We start from the raw sequence: 20,533 nt of genomic DNA, 5'->3' as shown, positions 1-20,533 counted from the left end.
TTTCAGCACTAAAACATACACAACTAAAAGGGTATTTGGAGAGCGTAGACCTCCGCCAAGTCCATGCCCTATCTCGCAATGTTTAGGAAAGTGAAAAATAATTCACCGCCCCCCCCTCCCCGTGATTCAGATCCTCTCCAAAATGTAATGGCCCATGCTACATCCTTCCACCAAGTTTCATGAAAATCAGGCCAGTCATTTTTACGTAATCCTGCTGACAAACAAACATAACACATAACATCCTGGGTGGAGGGAATAATGAACAAAGATTTTTTTTATTTTTAGGACGGAAGTTCAACTACGGTCAAATGAGGTAAACAAAATGTGTGCAGGACTCAGGACCCCTGAAGAGACTGACCCTGTTTTATTTTCACTCTCCAGTGACTTTCAATCAGTATTCAGTAAATATGTCCACCCATGTGTGCTCTTCGAGAAAATGAAAAATCAAGTAACCAGCTGCAATCTCAAAAATGTCATTTTTGTCATTCATAACTTTTGAGCTTAAAAAATATATATATTTTTAGCTGCTTTTTTTCATTTGTTCAGATTTGAAAGACATGTACAATCTCACAGGTGATAGAACGTTCTCAACTCATGTAAATTGCTCTGCTGCATTAAAAGCACTTTGTGTAACCAGTAGAGCGTCAAATTCAAATAGAAAGCTCTGATTCTGTGCAACTTGATGGATAACAATTAGTGGTTTGAATCCCGCAGCAGCAAATTATACCGGCAACATAAAGACTCTCTGGGTAAAAGCATGAACTGAACACCATAAACTCTGCCCCGTTTACACAAAACACGCATGCTCGCACACACTCCTTTTAAAGTGTGTTATGAGGATCATCAGTTCATCCTAAACTGACCATGTGAATTGGCCTACATACTTTACACACTGTCAGTTGTAATAAAGACAAACATGTAAATACAGGTACCATATGGCCCCGTGCCTGAAGCCACATCGCAACAAGCAACAGTGAAAAGACCTCACTTGTGAAAGCGGGGTGTTATGACTCTGTGTGATATTTACATAGAAAACAGGCCTGCTTTTACTACATATCACTGTAATCCATCTGTTTATACAGCAAAGGACACGAAGCCAAATGTAGCACTTTAACCCAGTAAACAGGTACTTTCAGGGGACTGGCACAGATGGTAAACGAGACGGAAAACAATTCTTGTCAACAGGTCTCGAGGGCTCCTATCAGACACTCCACATTTGAGATGCTTGCTCAGGAAGATACGGGCAACTTTAAATATTAGTGAAAGTATAACTAAACTCTACTGCAGAGATATTCCCACTGCAGATCCATCACCCAACAATTATTCCTGTTATTGTGTCAGATTAACTGAAACCTAAACAAGATTAAGCAAGTCGTTTATTTTCTTGAAAGAAGTGCAGCGGGTAATGGATCACAGGCCCGTCAGGACACCGAAATGTAATGTTATCAGCCAAAAATCTTTTTCACAAATCATTTCAGACATTAGCGGAATACAGCAACAGTATCTGGTGTTATGTCATCGTGGGTCCATTACGATAGTGATTTCCTCCTCCGGATTCCCGCTTCATCTGTATTCTTCTGGCGAAATATGAATCATCCGGGCCACTGAAACACATTCATCTTGTAGCTAACTGTGATATTACCCTCGTCCATCAAAAAGAGGTGGTTAAATCAGCACCGGCTGAGACAGCTCCTGATAAACCTTCCATGTTTCTACCACGCTGTCGCATGGCATGTTATGTCTGTCTGACAGACCTGGACTGTTGCTGTGGCTGAAGTATTAAAAAAAACACATTATGTTTATCATTAGGCCATCACTCAAATCTACCTGACCACCAGTGAAGAGACAACTGATCTATTCTTGGGTCTACTGGTAACTCAGCCTTGTTTATGACTACTGACATTGTCCTGTCTAATGATTATTACCCAGGCATTGCGTGCAAAGAGTTCAGAGCACAGTGCAGAATTGCTCTGAATGTCAACAAATGAAATGCTTTAGTGCTGATGGAGCAGGACAGATCTTCGTCACCATCTAGTGGTTAGAGGAGGTGTTGTGTCCTTTGTGTCTAGTCTGTTGTTGGACAGGGAGCAGTTACAGTCGCATGGAGACCGGTGGTGCTGGTGATTGCAGCTCCTGGTCCAGCAGCCGGAAGAGCATGGCACTTTTGTTGCACTGTGAGGTTTGCCCCAGAGAGCGGTGGAGCTGGGCCTGCAGGTAGTGGACGTCCCGCAGCCGCTCCTTACAGTTCAGCTTGGAGAAATAGGCTGTTGCCTCATTTAGCGTGTCGATAGCCAAAACCACCAAATGCAAATCTGCAGCGAGACAACAAGCAGCAGTGTGTAAAAAATGGCTGTACGTACAACACTTAGAGATAGGGAGCAGTGTTCTGCGGCAGGAGGGGGGGGGGGTGGCGAGGGTGTTACCTGCTTGTGCTTGTCCATTTGGCCTGAACCCAGCCACTGCCATCTGACAGCGGGCCGTCAGCAGCAGGGCTCGGCCCTTGTCCATGAGCGAGCCGTGGGCCAGAACAGGCTCGATGGCTTCGTGCAGAACACTCAGAGCGCGCTCAGGAATCCCCAACATCAGCTGCAGGGAAGGAGGAGAGGAAACAAAGACAATAAAGAAACCATGCGCGTTGTGTGGCTTTGATTTTATTTTGCGTGTACACCAGCTATACTGCAATTCAATAAAAGGCTATGGTGATTGATTTGCATCAGTGGAGGAATAAATATTCAGATCCTTTACTTAAGTAAAAGTGCTAATACCACACTGTGAAAATCCTCGCACTTTAGAAACGGGAAACGATCTAAACTAATCAACTGTTTAATCGGCCAATCATTTCAGCTGGACTTGTAGGCCGTTATATTGTTGAGTAGTTTAATTTATAACGTATGAAAAAAAATCGTATTTTAGAAACCAAGTGTTTTTTTTGTAACTAGTAACTAAAGCTGTCAGATTAAGGTAGTGGAGGGAACTGAAATGTAGTGGAGTAGAAGTAGAAAGTAGCATGAAAAGACTAGTAAAGTGCAAGTGCCTCAACATTTGTACTTAAGTACAGTACTGGAGTAGATGTATTTAGTTACAGTCCACCACTGATTTGCATATATGGAGAGCTGTAACAGTGTTTGAGTGAAGTCTGTCTTCCTGTTGTGGCTGACCTGAGTGAAGGCCAGGTGGAGGATGGTCTCTGAGGCCAGGGACTGAAGGTGGTGCTGTCTAGCCAGAGCCAATGCCTGCAGGAGGAGAGGAAGAGCTGTGGAGAAGCCAGACGACTCCCAGTGGAGCTCAGCGGTGGAAAGCATAACTCTGTATCAGACGTAAACAGGCAGTGATGTCAAAGGAGGGATGGGTACCAAATTCAATACTTTCTAGGCACTGACCGAACTGCTTCCTAAGTATTGAGTATCGAAAAATGCCTCGGTCATTCGATATCAAATTTCAATACCTATAGGAGTAAATCTGATTAGAATCAGTGTGCCAATAAGCATGCAGCATGCTTCTACCAAGATCTAATAATGCTGGTGATTGGCTGTCTAACATTATATGCCGTAGAGGCAGGCAGGCAGGAAAAACTCGCAAGTTACGCACAGGAGCTGAAAAATAAATAAAAAGATTTGTGTGATGTTGTCATTTTTTTTGTTGTTGTTAAAATGGATTTCATAAAATTGGTACTGAAAAAAGTAGCGTTCAGGAACCGGTATCGAAGTCACGCATTGGTACTAGGGTTGGGCGGTATCCAAATTTTGATACCGTCAAGCCTCCTCCCTATTTTACCGCGGTATACGGTATTACCGTGACTAATTAAAAATGATGACGTAAGGCTCAGACGGCGTCACCAAACTGTTGGCTTGTGCACCGTTCAGAAACTGAATACCAAACACTAATACTGAAACAATAATAACATAACTTACAAAAAAACTACTTTCTCCTCCACACTGTCACGTGATGACAACCACACATAATTACATAAATGATATTTAATATTTAATCCTTGTCTCCTATATAAGTGCATTGCATTTTTTTTAATGACGGTATTGAAACTGATACTGTTGCTATTTTTAAGACCCTGCGGTATACCGTATTACCGCCCAACCCTAATTGGTACCGAAAATTTTTGGCGAGTACAGTCGGTACGATTCCACACATAAAAAACAAAGAAGGTAGACGTTTAGAAGTTTAGGTGAGTTCACTCTCCTCTACAATCCAGGAAAGAGGTAATCATTAGGGCTGGGACGATATGCTTTTGTCCCAATCGATTCTTTCAGGATACATGGGTACCGATTCGATTTGTATTGCGATTTTCACTTATTGCGATTCTAGAAGTATTCTTTTCCTTCTTTAACAGAAACAAAAGTTGAAGTGCTCATATTATGCTCATCTTCAGGTTCATAATTGTATTTAGAGGTTGTACCAGAATAGGTTTACATGGTTTAATTTTCAAAAAATTCATTAATTAATATTTTTGTTGTACTGCACATTGCTGCAGCTCCTCTTTTCACCCTGTGTGTCGAGCTCTCTGTTTTAGCTACAGAGTGAGGCATCTCACTTCTGTTCCATCTTTGTTGAGAGTCGCATATGCGCAGTAGCTAGGTAAGGACTACTAGCCAGTCAGAAGCAGAGTATGAGGGAGTGCCACGCTAGCAGCTAGGTGAGCATTATAACGTGTGTTACAAAGTGACGCACGTTCGTCACGGAAGTAAAGGCTGGACTACAATAGAGCGGTTTGGAGCAGTTTGTGTGTTGTGTTTTGGGGTGGACTTTGGGCTTTTTCACTTTGTAAACCTATAACGTGCAAACAAAAGATACATAACACAATAAAGGAAAGGGAAAAAGCCAAAAAGCATAAAATGAGCACTTTAAATAATACACTTCTAGAGATAATTGATCATGAGACATTTCTAAAAACGAATTGTTTTCTAAAAAGAATGCACGTCACGTCAGTCAGTCAGTCTGACATTTAATTCCATTTGTAAAGAAGTTCATAACATGGATTTTCTGCATTTTCTGTTTCCGCACTCTTTTGCTGAAAACGGATATAATGTAGTCGCCATCAGCGGTACCGTATAAACAGAAAATATTTAGGTGAATCATTGGTAAAAACAAAATTCACAATACATATGATTTGGGATCCCCCCCCCTCCCCCTAGTAATCATGGTATCAGAAATGATCAAGTGTCTACCTGATGACCACCTCGGTACGTTTAGTCTTCTCACAGTGCACCTGCAGCCGCTGTAAGATGCTGTACGCCTCAGTGCTCCGGTTCAGAGCCTTCAGAACTTGAGCTTTCCTGTCGGCAAACGCACAAACACTGTGACAGCTACTGACACAAATAACACGTGTGAGACAGCCATCGTTACGATTGGAACTGAAGATTTGTGCCTTGGCGTTACCTGTAGAGACCTTCTGTTTTGTTTAAGGCGGAGATCGCCGTGACTAGTGGCTCTGCCAAATGGTATTTCCCTTCGTTCATATGTCTCTCAAACTGGATTTTCAGATCGCACAGCATCCAGAGCTGAATTGGGACAATTTAGGGTAACGAAACAAAAAACAGTTCACGTAATTGTTTTTACATTTCCCCATCATGGATTCTACTACATTATATCAAGCACCGCAGAATAAAGCAAGCAAGTTTTCACCTCTGCGCTACAAACACAATAAAATGGACTAAAGAATGGAATCAGACTTTTTGACAAAAATATTATGCAATGAAATAAGCATGTGAAAATAGCAGTAACTACAAAACAAAAGCTAAAAACCCAGCGTAACTTCAGTAAGTTCTCTCTGAGTTGGTTATATAGAACAGTGGTTCCCAACCTGGGGTCTGGGGACCCCTCAGGGGGGCGGCAAAGATCACAGGGGGTGCGCAAGTCTTTATCTGGTTTGATGTTGAGGTAAAAAAAAAATATTTGCACATGTTAAACAAATTATGATAATACACTACAATATATAATGTATACAAAAGTCTGTATAAAAACTATATATTTTTGTTCTCGCTTAAAATTGTAAGCAGGCTACTTAGTAGGCCAAACCTCCGGGACCTCTTAACCTGTGGCCCTTGCTGTCATCAGGTCAGCTGCTAGCTGCTATCATCCTCATTTTTCCTGCCGCCACGGCATCACTATTTTATGAACGAAACATAGTGGAGAAACATATAAGTGCTGATAACTCCTCTGTATCAAAAAAGAAAGTAAGGCTCTATCTCGAGAGTTACCTCAACTTCGGTTTCGGAGGGGGGGCTCAGCTTTTCTTAGACATAAGTAGGGGGGGCGCCAAGGAAAAAAGGTTGGGAACCACTGATATAGAAGGTGCCGTCACAAAGCAAAATCATCAGTTATCATAAAGGTTCTATGGCGATGATTTGTTGGGTTACAAAATGAGCCTAAAAAGACATCAAATAGAGGCATTACAAATTCCCTATATGTTCCACAATTTGCCAGCCAACCTGATAACCTTTCTCCACCTCTTTCTTTCTGCAGATACTGCTCTCTGCCTTTATAGGGCAGCACTGAATAATACAGTATGGCTGAGAGAACACACCTTGGCATGATGCGAGTGAGGAGGAAACTGTTCTTTCAGATGCTGGAGAATCTCAGAAACTGCACAGTACAGGCCCTGCAACAGAAGCAAACATATACATGTTGAACTCTGCCCATGAAGACCTGATCGATGTTAATTACCTTCCCGCAAAGCTGGGTCAACTGACTAATGGATATTGCAGCAGCGGGCCGGAAAGCACACAGATGAGATCAAATTAAATGTGTTACCTGCTCAGCGTGCAGCTCGGCCAGGTGGCACAGAGCCACGGCGAACGCCTCGGTGTTGTTCTGCTGGACCCCGAAGTTGACTGGCTCCAGACTGCTCATGTTGAGAAGCAGCTGGGCCTGCTGCAGAGCCATGGTGCTGCAAGAGACACAGGCACGTAATGGACTTTGAGGAAAAAGTGCTGGTCATGCAGACACTTCGGAGTCATGTAGTTTTACACCTAAACTTGTTTTTTGATGCTCATGACAGGTTTGTCTTGTACATTAGATGTCCGAAATGTTAATCCGTGCATATAAACATTTGACATTTTTAACCGTGTTTCACAGAGCTGATTTACTGTCAGTAACAGTGAACACAACTGACAACTGTGTGTCGGGGTGGCGAGTTGAAGAGGCTGACCTCTTGCCGAACATCCTCCATATGGACGTAGTCTGAGCCAGGCTGATCTCGATCAGCTCCGACAGACTGTGCTTCCAGTGCAGGATGTCCGTGTCCTTCAGTGCATCCATCAGTTTGTGGGCTGTCTTACCCTGTGTCGCCCCCTGCTGGACCAGAGACTGAATGCCCAGAGATGCCAGGTACTACAGCAGGGAGAATCAGAATCAGAATACGTTATTTATCCCCTCAGGGAAAGTCCGATTCAAGGTTAAGTAAGAAAAGAGCTAGTCAAAACGTGTATGGTCTCGCTTTGCCAGACCTTCCTCCACAGCGCTGCGGAGGAGGGTCTGGCTAGTCCACACAGCATTATGGGAAGGGAGAAAAAGGTGCTCTGGTTTATTGGCATTTCTTTAAACCAATCACAATCCTCGCGGGTGGCGCTTTGCTCCGCACGGAGCCGCTGATAAATAGCCTCGGGAAGGAACTTGTTTTGGTGGAACATGTGTACGTTCCAAAGTTGTTTTAGTCGTGCGAATGAAAACTCAGATCGGACAGATAGTCTAGACAGGCTGTCTGAATTTACCCTGCAGAGATCTGAGGAGCAGTGAACCATAGTGCTCAGAAATCCACCGGAGTTTAGAATTCCCACACAAAGAAATGCATCCGGCGGAATTTCCTGCGGCACCAGAGCAATCCCGGAAGTGGAACGTCGTGGATAGAGACTAATAAGTGTATAAAGTAACATAGCAACAGTGCAAGAAATAAAAAGTTATGTAGAAGTAAAGTAAGATTAGGTTTAAAGTTAGACTGGGTTAAAAGATTAGCTAAAACAATGGAATGTACAAATGCTAATGTAGTGCAGGGTGAACATAAGTACAGCATAAACATAAAGTACAGTGTGAATATATAAGTAGCAGCAGTGAATAAATAACAGATATTGCATATGTAACTGATACATTATTGCACTGAGGATAATAATAATAATAATAATAATATATACTTTATTGATCCCCAGGGGGGAAAATTACAATTTTATCAGTGTGGTGGACAATACATGTCAAAAATAACATATGCAGACGTACAATAACTGCTGGATGATGCTTTCTATGTTGCTTTTATGATGTGTGGCAAGCTGTGTTTTCTTTTGCAATCTTGCTTCATATTTGAAGCGTTCTCTGTATTCCTGCATGTTATTTTTATGAAGGAATATTTACTTAAAGAAAAAAACGTTAGAACAATTAGCTAGAATTCCTAATGAGAGGTGCTGAATTGCAACTAACATGTTTATCTAATGCCCACCATGGAACAGCTGTTACTGTATATAATTAACATGAAGAACACCTCTATTCCCGTATTTCATGATTGCTTTGGCTCAGTTTAGTTTTCACAAGCAGTTTTAATTGACAAAACTCCTAATGCAAAGAGCCAAACTGACTTTTTAAGTTGTTCTCTACATTCTCGCTGTAGAGGCTAAGCCCAAGCTTGCTGTACCACGGGCTGAATGGTTGATGCACTTTTTTTTTTACCTTGTTTGATCAAATAAAGTTCAAGTCGTATTTGCAGTTCAAAGTAGAGATGGCCCGATACCATTTTTTTCTTCCCGATACCGATTCTGATACCTGAACTCGCGTTATCGACCGATACCGAGTACCGATCCGATACCAGTGTGTCATATTTTATTATGTTTTAACAACTGTATACTACTATCCCTGTATGGATGTGATATGATTTCTATCTTTGTTGTCGGTCTGGCTCAGGCTCTTGGTGAAACATGAACAATGAATGCCACAGAACTTTCTTTTATTATGCAGTTTGACAGTCAGTTATAACGGAAAAAGAACATAAAAAAACTACTTTAATGTAGATTTTCTTTAGGGCTTTATTACGTGGTATCGGATCGGTGCATAAACTCCAGTACTTCCCGATACCGATACCAGCGTTTTAGGCAGTATCGGAGCCGATACCACATCTCTAGTTCAAACCAGTACACAAACGGTGACTGTGTGTGACTGTATTGGTATGCGTATGGCTGTGTGGTCTGCGGTGGTGTGGTGGTCAAAAACTGTCTGTGCTTCCGGTGGAACACCTGACTAACCAAAGATTGGTTCCTAATTCTCCCCTGAGCGCTAACTGGCTCCTAAACTCACCTTTAAAAACAGAAAATGCGGCCCTTGCTGACAAAGTGCAAAACACTAAATCACATAATAAGTCCTCAGAAAAGCAGCTGCCTCATATTAGCATAATGCTTTTTTTTCTAAGAGTACAGTTCACTGAATCAATGCAACAGGTATTTAAGCATTTCTGCTTATTTTAGAATTATGCAGTTGAGAATTGCAACACACCTGAAAACTTTTTATTACTGTCACAAACTATTTTGCTAGAAACGGATATTATGAGTCGCCGTCAGTGGTACCGTATACACAGAAAACATTGTTAATGTGACTCATTGGTAGAAAAAACAAAAGAAAACGAATATATATATATATATATATATATATATATATATATATATATATATATAAAATGTATGTATATAAAATGTATATATCATATTGTCTCTAATTGCTGTGATAAAGGAAATTCAATAAATAAAATTAAGGTTTTAAAAAGTCTTTCTTACTCTACTCTATACATTATTTCAAATACCTCTACTTTGCACATTTGTTCTCATTAATGAGCATTTTCTTTTCTTTTTTAAATGCAACCATGTTTAAAATTCAGTGATGAACATATATAATGTTGAGGTGCTCTGGTAAACTTCCGGTGCAATGTATTACCTAATTTGATAGCGATCCCATCGCATGATGGTGTCTAATTTCATTTGGTTTGCTACGTGAAGTTTACAGCATTTTGTGTTAAAAGTTTGGCAAACTAAAACCACTGGGAAAAGTGAGCCAAGGCAATTATGAAATAATGATTACAATAAACAGCCATAGCCCTTTTAATATAGGCATTCTGTTTTAAGAGCTCACGTAGCACTCACTGGCAGGCAGAAATGGGCAGCCATTTTCACTGAATCCTCAGTCAACACAGTGCTGTCAGATCCCTTCATCTGTTCCAGTGTGTAGAGCCAACTCTGATGTGGAACACAAAGAGACAGGCAGAAATAAACTAGGCACACTCATTAATTCGGGCAGAAATAAACTAAGGCACACTCATATTAAATTCAGGCAGAAATAAACTAAGGCACACTCATTAAATTTAGACATAATGAACCATCGATCATGATGCAACAGTGACACGCAGTAAAATAATAACAGTAGAATTTTACCAGACAGTGCTGTAAGCACACATGATCATTGGACTCCTGGGCAATGCGGATAGCTTCCTGTAGAGCCAGATCAGCCTGCTGACTGAGGAAAAAGAGAAAGGGAGCCATGTTTTATACACATCCACTCTTTGTAGGAACTCCAGCAGGTCTTGTACTCACTAGTGGCCGAAGCGACAGTGCAGGCTTGCCAGGTTGAGAGCAGCGTAGCGGAGACTTCGGCCGTAGCCCTCGTCCCCGTTGCTCTTTCCCTCGCTTCCAGACAAGATGAGGCGGTCAAAATAATGCAAGAGACTGTGGGCGGAGAGGAAGATGTCCTGGACTCTCATGCTGTTCAGGTAGTTCAGGTAATGCTGAGGAGAGAGAGTGAAAAACACAGCGCTGATAAAGAACATACTCCCCCCCCCTCTGGTAGAAGGGTTAATATAGCAGGGAAAGTTAAGTGGATGGAGCTCACCGCCTCAGCAAAATCAGGGTTAAACTTCAGCATGTTGTTGAGCTCTTCCTGCAGCGCAGCCGGCTTCAGGGCTTTGTTCTCATCGTTCTTTAGAAGATATGCCTGTAGAAAGATGTTGGAAAAAAAAAAGAAACTGTAAAAAGCCCCTTAAAAAAGTATTTCACCGCCGGAAAGAGGGGCTTTTCATTAAACTGGGCTGTCCATGCAGTAGGAATTGTCGGTGCTGGTAACAAACGATCTCGTATATAACAGTTAAACAGTGAACTAAAACATGTTGATGAAAACATTTTAGGCAGGAAACAGGCAATACAGTAACAGAATTCTTGTTTATATTTGATCAGCACTGCCTAGTTTTACAGCTTGATCTGAGTTGGGTCAGAGTTTGAGAAAGAGAGAGGGACGGCTCTTTCTCTCCCGATTCGCTTCTATACTCTTTGTGTCCGTATGCCAAAGTACAGTCTGTAGTTCAAGCAACAGGCCCTAGGGCCAGCATCAAACCTCCAAGTGACGCGTTTTGCGTCAAACCCGCCATTAGAGGTTTTTCTGCTGGCCTGCGAGTAGGGAGATCTGGGCACCCGGGAAGATGGAGGGAAGTTCACCATAGTTCCTTTACACGTACTACCAACATTATTATGATACAAAGTTGGTTGAATATCGGCAAAGTATCCCTATAAGGGATACAAAAGCACATCTAGATTTGAAACTCTTGATGTGTGGTTCTTTTTTTACCTATTGTGTCAAATCTGCTGGTTTGACCAAGACAGGGTTTCTGCAGGTTTTACCACGTCAAACTGAAGACTTTAAGACCTTTATGAATGAAATGTAAGACCTATATCACGACATTAAAGTAAAACGAAATGCAGAGTCACAAAAGTACTTTCAAAGATAAATACATGTATTCAAATTGAATAAAAGCGACACAGAGTAATAATAATCTCTTCATATACAGCTAATTATATTTGGACGAGCGAAAGAAAGAACTACAACACCACGGAATAAAAAAAAAAAAAAAAAAAAAAACATTTATTATTTAAGACCTAGAACCCAATGCTCAACTAATTTAAGACTTTTTAAAGGCCTAAAATTTTGATTTTGAAATTTTAGACTTTTTAAGACCATGCGGAAACCTTGCAAGATGACGTTCAAAAACGATTCTAGATTAAAAAAAGCAATTCACTGTATATGAATGTAGTTACTTTTCCCCATGTGATTGCAGTACACATACAATTTAAAAGAAAAGAAACGCAACAAATTAAATGTAGTTTGATATTACTTTATATGTCTTCATACAAAAATAGAAACTTTTTCAACTAAAAACTGCAAAGTGCCAAGCTTTGGCCAGCTTTCAAATACATTTAATTCAAGTATAAATTAAACTGTTAAATAAAAAGAGCTTTTCGTTTAGAGTTGGGTGGGAGTTTAGAGCATTGAAAGAGAGTGCGTTGGTTGACTGGCATGTTAGGTACTTTAGGTTGTTGTTCTTCCATGTTTTTAATGTTAATCTCTGGATGATAGCGTACCATGTGAGTTCTCAAGTTTGTGGTGTTTCCAAAATACTTAACTTTCGCTTTGCAAAGCCTGCATATAGCACGATTCCTATCAAGTTCCGTCTTCCCCTCGAGGTTATAAAAGCCGAAATGTGCCCAAACTCTCGCCTTCAATGAGGATGGAGCAGGTTGAATCATTCTTTCTGTGAGGTTTGCCATTGTTTGCGCTGACTAAACTACTTCTGCTGCACTCGTTCTTCTTTTGATTGATGACAACAGTGCCCAGGCGTCAGTGTGAATTTGACGCAGTGCCATCTATGGGAATGGCGAGCTAAACTAATTTCAGGACAATAGTATACACGGCATTACAAAACAAAACAAAAAATATATATATATGAATCGATTTTTGGAATTCTATGAATCGATTTTGAATCGGTAGAGCTTGAATCGCGACACGAATGTGAATCGTTTTTTTTTTTTGCACACCCCTACTAATGCCCTTCAGTTAATTCCGGCCTTGATTTAAACACTCACCTGTTTTGCAAGAAAGTATTCTGCTTGTTTTTGTGACAGGGGACCTCTGCTCGGAGTATTGTCATTTCTAGAGAAGAGCCAAAACAACAAAGACATGAGATCTGCGTTTAACAATAGTCCCGGTGCATTAACATTAAAATAAAAGTCTTTCCGATTATCATAGACATTTTACAAAGTAGTAGGTGCAGACAACCAAAAAATAAGGTCGACATTTTGAAGATGAGGTTGAAACACTCGTTTTCCCCCCCCTAAAGTAAAATATGTTACACTAAATCAAAAGATTTGATCCAAGAACAGCATCACTAACCGAAGCTCTGACTCGTGCAGCGGGGTGTCCAACTCCTCTCTGTCTATTCTATCCCCAACAGTATCCTCGGTGCTGGTGAGGTCCATGTCGGAATCGTCAGCAACCAGCACTGGCAAACTCACCTGGCCATCGGTAGGCTTGGCGTAGTGACTGTGGTAGTAATGCTGCAGGGACTTGTACAGCTTGTAGACCTGACTGAAAGACAGCTTGTTGTAGGCCAGGAGCATGTGTCTCATGAAAAGACCTAAAACAAACAAACAAACAAGTGAGGTGTAGCTTAACGCAAGTCTTCTTAATGAGAATAACACAGACGTTTCACAAGTTGTAATCAGACTTTAAGAGCTGACAAATCGTGTGTGGGCTACTCACCCACGACACTGGTTTTATAAGCCTCTGAATCAAAAGCAGAGAATGGAGTGGGAAGAGTGGAAAAGAAGTACTCCATGTCTTTCAGCTCTCCGTCTGCCATTTCATGCAGCCTGTGAAAGAGGAAAAACAGCCTCAGAAACTAGACAACGTCAATATTTTAACATTATCCTGAAATTGTATCGTCTGGGACCGCGGTTATTACATCAGTCAGTAGATGTCATCGCTAAAAGGCTACATTACAATTCATTTAAACTATTTTGCTCTTTGGGGAGCATAGGTCATTCATGAACTTTCTCCAGCTGGTTCGGTGTTGGCCGGTCTTCTCTGCTTCCTTAAAGAATGATGACGTTTCCTTGACTTGTGCCTCCACAGACCATCTCTGGGTTTTCCTGTTTTTTTTTTCTACCCCTTGTGGGTTCCAGGTTAAGGCCTGTCTGGTTGTGGTCGAGGGAGGTTTCCTCAGGGAATGCCCTATCCAGCCCCATTTCCTGCGTTTGATTTGTGTTTCAATTGGTTCTTATTTAGTGATTTTCTGCTATCTGTGAGGCTTTAGTGGCTTGGTACATTGTTCGGATGTTCCAGGCGCCAATCCTTGCAGTGTGTTTGGTTGTAAGGAGGGAGATCAGCTGCACAACTTCCTTTCGGCTTTTGTTGTGCAGTAGGGCTGGGCGATATATCGATATTATATCAATATCGTGATACGGGACTAGATGTCATCTTAAATTTTGGATATCGTAATATCGTGACATGACATAAGTGTTGTCTTTTACTGGTTTTAAAGGCTGCGTTACAGTAAAGTGATGTACTTTTCTCAACTTACCAGACTGTTCTAGCTGTTTTATTATTTGCCTTTTCCCCACTTAGACATTATGTCCACATTACTGATGATTATTTATCTAAAATCTAAGTGTGAAGATATTTTGTTAAAGCACCAATTGTCAACCCTAGAATATCGCCGCACTATCGATATCGAGGTATTTGGTCAAGAATTTCGTGATATCTGATTTTCTCCCTATCGCCCAGCCCTATTGTACAGCATCATGCTTGTCTGAGGGAGAGACACCTTCCACTTCCAAACCTTGCTATATGGTTTTCATGAACGTTTCTGGAATCGTTTCTATTCCACTAAGCGGATGTGTGGTCCACCTAGCTTTACCAGAGCCCCGTTAATCAGCATGTTTCCATGTAGATCCAGGCTGGCCTTCATGGTTAACGTAGCAGCCCAGGTGGCAGAGCCATGCATCATACTTCGCCCTGCCCAGCAATCCCGTACTTTACCTGTTTCCACCTCTCACGACTTGGACGAGGGGTAGGATTTGGAGAGGCTACATTACAATTATGTGGTCCAATTTTCCTGAACTTAGCACCAGTAGTTAGTAGCGTTTAGTTACCCTAATATTGATACTGAAGCAGCATACCTGAGTTTGACAGCATATGCAGTCTGAGGGCAACATTCCTCCACAGCCTTCAGGAATTGGCCAAGAGTCAGGTCTGGACCCTGAACACCCCACAAGAAACAAAAGATACAACTATGAAACACCTGCTACAACACAGCGGTATGCAAGATAACTGCATTAATGAAACCAACCTGCTGCAAGGGCAGGATGAGTTTGTTAAGTCGTCTCCTTTCTGGCAGTGTGATTTTGGACGCAGTCATGTCGTACAGCAGCGCCAGGACGGAGATTTTATACGGAGTCACCCAGTCTTTGATACCAAACACGTTAGCATGGACCACTCCGTTCGTCATCATAGGGTTGAAATACAAACTTTCATGCACACTCGCCATTTTGACAGGTTGTGTTAGGCTACGGCGATGAAATAACCCAATGTTGAGGTACACTGGGTCAATATTTAGCGGAAATAAAAGTTAAAGACAGCCAGCAGCAGCAGCTAACATAACGTTAGCTAGCTAGCGTCCCAAGTTTATTTAACGTTAGTCTCGAGAAGACGGCAATAAAACATCAACGATTAGTCTCTGCTAATTTGCAGAAAACGGAATCTTACTGACAGTGAACGCTCACTTTGGTCTTGTCAGGTAATTTGGTTTATTTACATGTTGACAGAAATTGCCGCTTTGCTTTCAAACTACCCTCCTTCTGTCCTCCTCCTCCTTCTTCTTCCTTCTTTTCTTCTTGGTGTAGTATTACATTACAGCGGTTGGCATCCAGGTCATTGGTGCATTACTGCCACCTTCTGCTCCGGAGTGTGGTTTAGAGTAAAGTTAATTGTGTTACAATCATATACTGTATAAAATAAAATAGGTTACAATGCATAATATGCAGTTCTAGGGACATTGGAGCTGTCTTCACCATCATTATTAATTATACATAGGGACGTGCACAGACATTTAGAGGGGCTATTGCTCTAATCTGGAAAAAAGGCAACCTAATATTGTGCTAGGCCTCATCTTGAATAGAATTATTAGAATCTGAATAAAGTATACTGTACTTTTTACTGCTAAAAAACTGAACACTGACACTAGTGCTGCAGTTGACCTTTAGACTGTGGCTGCTTTCAATGATTCTGGTTGAGATAACTAATGTTATGATTTGGCACCATAACACACACACACACACACATATATATATATATATATATATATATATATATATATATATATATATATATATATATACAGTGAGGAAAATAAGTATTTGAACACCCTGCTATTTTGCAAGTTCTCCCACTTAGAAATCATGGAGGGGTCTGAAATTGTCATCATAGGTGCATGTCCACTGTGAGAGACATAATCTAAAAAAAAAAATCCAGAAATCACAATGTATGATTTATTTACTATTTATTTGTATGATACAGCTGCAAATAAGTATTTGAACACCTGAGAAAATCAATGTTAATATTTGGAACAGTAGCCTTTGTTCGCAATTACAGAGGTCAAACGTTTCCTGTAGATTTTCACCAGGTTTGCACACACTGCAGGAGGGATTTTGGCCCACTCCTCCACACAGATCTTCTCTAGATCAGTCAGGTTTCTGGGCTGTCGCTGAGAAACACGGAGTTTGAGCTCCCTCCAAAGATTCTCTATTGGGTTTAGGTCTGGAGACTGGCTAGGCCACGCCAGAACCTTGATATGCTTCTTACAGAGCCACTCCTTGGTTATCCTGGCTGTGTGCTTCGGGTCATTGTCATGTTGGAAGACCCAGCCTCGACCCATCTTCAATGCTCTAACTGAGGGAAGGAGGTTGTTCCCCAAAATCTCGCAATACATGGCCCCGGTCATCCTCTCCTTAATACAGTGCAATCGCCCTGTCCCATGTGCACCCCAAAACACCTTTAACACCCCCAAAGCATGACGCTACCACCCCCATGCTTCACAGTAGGGATGGTGTTCTTGGGATGGTACTCATCATTCTTCTTCCTCCAAACACGGTTAGTGGAATTATGACCAAAAAGTTCTATTTTGGTCTCATCTGACCACATGACTTTCTCCCATGACTCCTCTGGATCATCCAAATGGTCATTGGCAAACTTAAGACGGGCCTTGACATGTGCTGGTTTAAGCAGGGGAACCTTCCGTGCCATGCATGATTTCAAACCATGACGTCTTAGTGTATTACCAACAGTAACCTTGGAAACGGTGGTCCCAGCTCTTTTCAGGTCATTGACCAGCTCCTCCCGTGTAGTTCTGGGCTGATTTCTCACCTTTCTTAGGATCATTGAGACCCCACGAGGTGAGATCTTGCATGGAGCCCCAGTCCGAGGGAGATTGACAGTCATGTTTAGCTTCTTCCATTTTCTAATGATTACTCCAACAGTGGACCTTTTTTCACCAAGCTGCTTGGCAATTTCCCCGTAGCCCTTTCCAGCCTTGTGGAGGTGTACAATTTTGTCTCTAGTGTCTTTGGACAGCTCTTTGGTCTTGGCCATGTTAGTAGTTGGATTCTTACTGATTGTATGGGGTGGACAGGTGTCTTTATGCAGCTAACGACCTCAAACAGGGCATCTAATTTAGGATAATAAATGGAGTGGAGGTGGACATTTTAAAGGCAGACTAACAGGTCTTTGAGGGTCAGAATTCTAGCTGATAGACAGGTGTTCAAATACTTATTTGCAGCTGTATCATACAAATAAATAGTTAAAAAATCATATGTTGTGATTTCTGCATTTTTTTTTTTAGATTATGTCTCTCACAGTGGACATGCACCTACGATGACAATTTCAGACCCCTCCATGATTTCTAAGTGGGAGAACTTGCAAAATAGCAGGGTGTTCAAATACTTATTTTCCTCACTGTATGTGTTTCATGGTGCAGGTTGGCGCAGTTTGTTTTTGTTGCCATTTGTGGAGCCTGTGCTATCTACAGAGACCACAGTTCTTTACAGTGTGTTCAGGGGACAGGCAGCTCGCGGATAGTGAGGAGATGTTTGCTGTATGTGACAAAAAATGTCGTAGCCTAAAAAACGCGTGACATCGCTTAGGGCACCTTTAAATTTAGCATCCTGCTAATGGGCATCTGGAGAATATTGTCAATCAGCAAAGATCCTTTTTGTTCATTCTGCAGGTTTGTTCAGACTCACGGTCTGCGTGCTAACTCGCTGTTTTGTGTTTGGTGGTTTATGATGCTTTTTCCATAATTTTTACTTGACAATTTCTATCTGATTAAATGGACTCCTGATCAGGCACATACTGTTATAGCTGCAGGAACAGAAACATAAATTTGCAAACATTAATGTGTAATTTATGGCTGCAACAACTTATTGATTTATTAGTTAGTTTTTAGGCCTAATTAATCGAGGTCTGAGAGAGATATAGAGGGTATAATGTAACATTGCATTACGTTTAGTTTTTGAAATACTGCATGTCCGTAGTCAGAGACAGTCTGAAGTGAATCCTTTATTTCTTAACAACAGAAATGTGAGCAATATCTTATCAAATATATAGACACTGTCCATGTTTACTTCCTGTCAGCTGGTGTCATTTCATCAGACTGCTGTAACTACAGAGCCGTTTTGATTCATTATTCTACACAGTTTCTTCTGCACATCAACAGGCGTGTTGGAGACACATTGAAAACAGTTCACACAGCTCTTCCTCAGGACCGTTCTTACTGATCCCACAATGTGCCCAAGGGAGCCGGGCCATGACATTACCAATAGGCAGTCTGTAGCGCACATGTATCCAGTTATAGATATAGTTATTAATCAGATTTTCTCTGTGTGAGAAAAGTGAGGTGTGGCGTGTGAAACGTGTCAGTTGCGTGAGTCTGACAGTCACCTGAGAGCTGGCAGCCCTTTTTCTGCCTTAATCATATTTTATACATGGATAATCAGCTATTTGTTGGTCTGAACTAGTCTATATCCAAGACGTTCAACTTCCGGGATTGCCAGCTCATCGATTTCTGAGGACTATGGTTAACTGCTCCTCAGATCTCTCCAGGGTAAATCCAGACAGCTAGCCAGACTATCTGTCCAATCTGAGTTTTCTGTTGCACGACCACCAAAACAAGTTCCTTCCCGAGGCTATTTTGCAGCGGCACTGTGGCTCTGTCGGGTTCTTAGTGCCGCCCATGACGATTGTGATTGTTTTAAAGAAATGCCAAACCAGAGCACGTCTTTCTCCCATCCTGGAATGCTGTGTGGACTAGCCAGACCCTCCTCTGCAGCACTGTGGAGGAAGGTCTGGCAAAGCGAGACTAGTCAGATTCATTTTAAGACTGTAAATAAATGTGCAGCATGGGTTGGGTGACTTGGTCAAGATGTTGTGGTATTCTCCATTTGGACCTTAGCTTTTGAAGTGTGATAATGATGATGATCTCAAGCATCTAGTTAGACATGGTTTAAACATAAAGATGTGTGGCAATATGTAATGGCAACTGTTACAAATTACTCTTTTCCTCCAGCGTGAGTGAGCATACAGTAAAATAACCTCCTGTTCTTTTCTTTCCACAGCATGAGTGTATCTCCATCCACGTTCTTTAGGCTGGTGTCCAGATTGGCAATGCTTGCTGGGAGCTTTACTGCCTGGAACACGGGATACAGCCAGACGGACAGATGCTCAGTGACAAGACTTGCGTAGGAGGAGACGATTCCTCTAGCACCTTCTTCAGCGAGACTGGAGATGGAAAGCACAGCCCCAGGGCTCTTTGTGGACCTGGAGCCCACTGTCATCGGTAAACTCTCACTAAATATATAGACGCTATAGGTACGTTTTTTATAAAGTCAAGCCCTCAAGTGATTTTTTTGGGGGGCTTTTTTTGGTCTTTATTTTATTGACAGGACATACTATTTGTGGGCTAATTGCTACAGGCAGAGAGGCCAAAACAATTCCATAACATTTTAGAATGCCAATCTGAATTAAAATAGGCCTTTTTGTTTTCCATTTGCTAGGCAGAGGAAATAAACAATACAAACTACAGTTTTTGCAAACAAACTGACTCATAAAATTATAATTATATTTGGGCAGTGGTGGCCTAAAGGTAAGAGATGCAAGCTTGTGACTGGGAGGTCGTCGGTTCAATCGCCAGACTAACAGGATAAAATCTGGGTGGGGAAAGTGAAAGAGCAGCGCTTGTCCCTCCCTCATTACCACCACTGAGGTGCCCTTGAGCAAGGCACTTAACCCCAACTGTGCAAAAGGCTCAAGTGCTGTGAGCATGGACAGAGCATGGACAGCGAGTGTTCGTTCAGGCCACGCCCCCTTTTCCTAACATGTTGAGACATGCCCTGGCTTGCAGAGGGCTGTCAGTTGAGTTTCAGTTTATCAGTTAAGTTTCAGTTGGTGTTTGTGTGCGTCAGTGACCACAAGTAAGTTACAATTATATTATATAGATAAGTTAATATTAGCAATTTATTATCGAGTTAACAGTAAGTGACAGCCTTTATCTCCATTGTATAGCTTTATGGCATTCTTATTGTAGTTTCTGTTTTCAGGACATGTTGAGCACTGTATATTTAAGTAACTAGGGAGTCATTAGCCTCAATTGTGTTTATGTTAGTTAACATTGATGTTTATT

At 41.6% G+C, this 20,533-nt stretch overlaps 1 protein-coding gene across 1 annotated transcript; it reads right to left on the bottom strand.

The window, feature by feature from the left end:
- Window positions 1–1,358: 1,358 nt before the first annotated feature.
- Window positions 1,359–15,694, bottom strand: anapc5 (anaphase promoting complex subunit 5). The gene is made up of 17 exons (XM_031300777.2): window positions 15,152–15,694; window positions 14,982–15,061; window positions 13,564–13,673; window positions 13,195–13,438; window positions 12,888–12,954; window positions 10,867–10,968; window positions 10,572–10,762; window positions 10,413–10,494; window positions 10,125–10,217; window positions 7,163–7,344; window positions 6,766–6,901; window positions 6,539–6,613; window positions 5,392–5,513; window positions 5,181–5,288; window positions 3,159–3,306; window positions 2,424–2,586; window positions 1,359–2,312 (listed from the first exon to the last, which is right to left on the bottom strand). The coding sequence occupies exons 1-17, from the start codon at window positions 15,347–15,349 to the stop codon at window positions 2,092–2,094; spliced, it is 2,322 nt and encodes a 773-aa protein (XP_031156637.1). The 5' UTR covers window positions 15,350–15,694; the 3' UTR covers window positions 1,359–2,091.
- Window positions 15,695–20,533: the final 4,839 nt, after the last annotated feature.

This window comes from Sander lucioperca, chromosome 2 (assembly GCF_008315115.2).
Source record: "Sander lucioperca isolate FBNREF2018 chromosome 2, SLUC_FBN_1.2, whole genome shotgun sequence".
Taxonomy (NCBI): domain Eukaryota; kingdom Metazoa; phylum Chordata; class Actinopteri; order Perciformes; family Percidae; genus Sander; species Sander lucioperca.
Note: the sequence above shows the minus strand (reverse complement) of the source record. Positions and strands in the feature narration are given on the sequence as shown.

Excerpts from the sequence above, each read along its gene's own strand:
- anapc5 (XM_031300777.2), bottom strand. The coding sequence starts at position 15,349 with ATGGCGAGTGTGCATGAAAGTTTGTATTTCAACCCTATGATGACGAAC. Across the intron at positions 15,062-15,151 it reads TCATCCTGCCCTTGCAGCAG|GGTCCAGACCTGACTCTTGG; the intron begins GTTGGTTTCATT and ends TGGGGTGTTCAG. Across the intron at positions 7,345-10,124 it reads CTGCCCATTTCTGCCTGCCA|TACCTGGCATCTCTGGGCAT; the intron begins GTGAGTGCTACG and ends TCCCTGCTGTAG.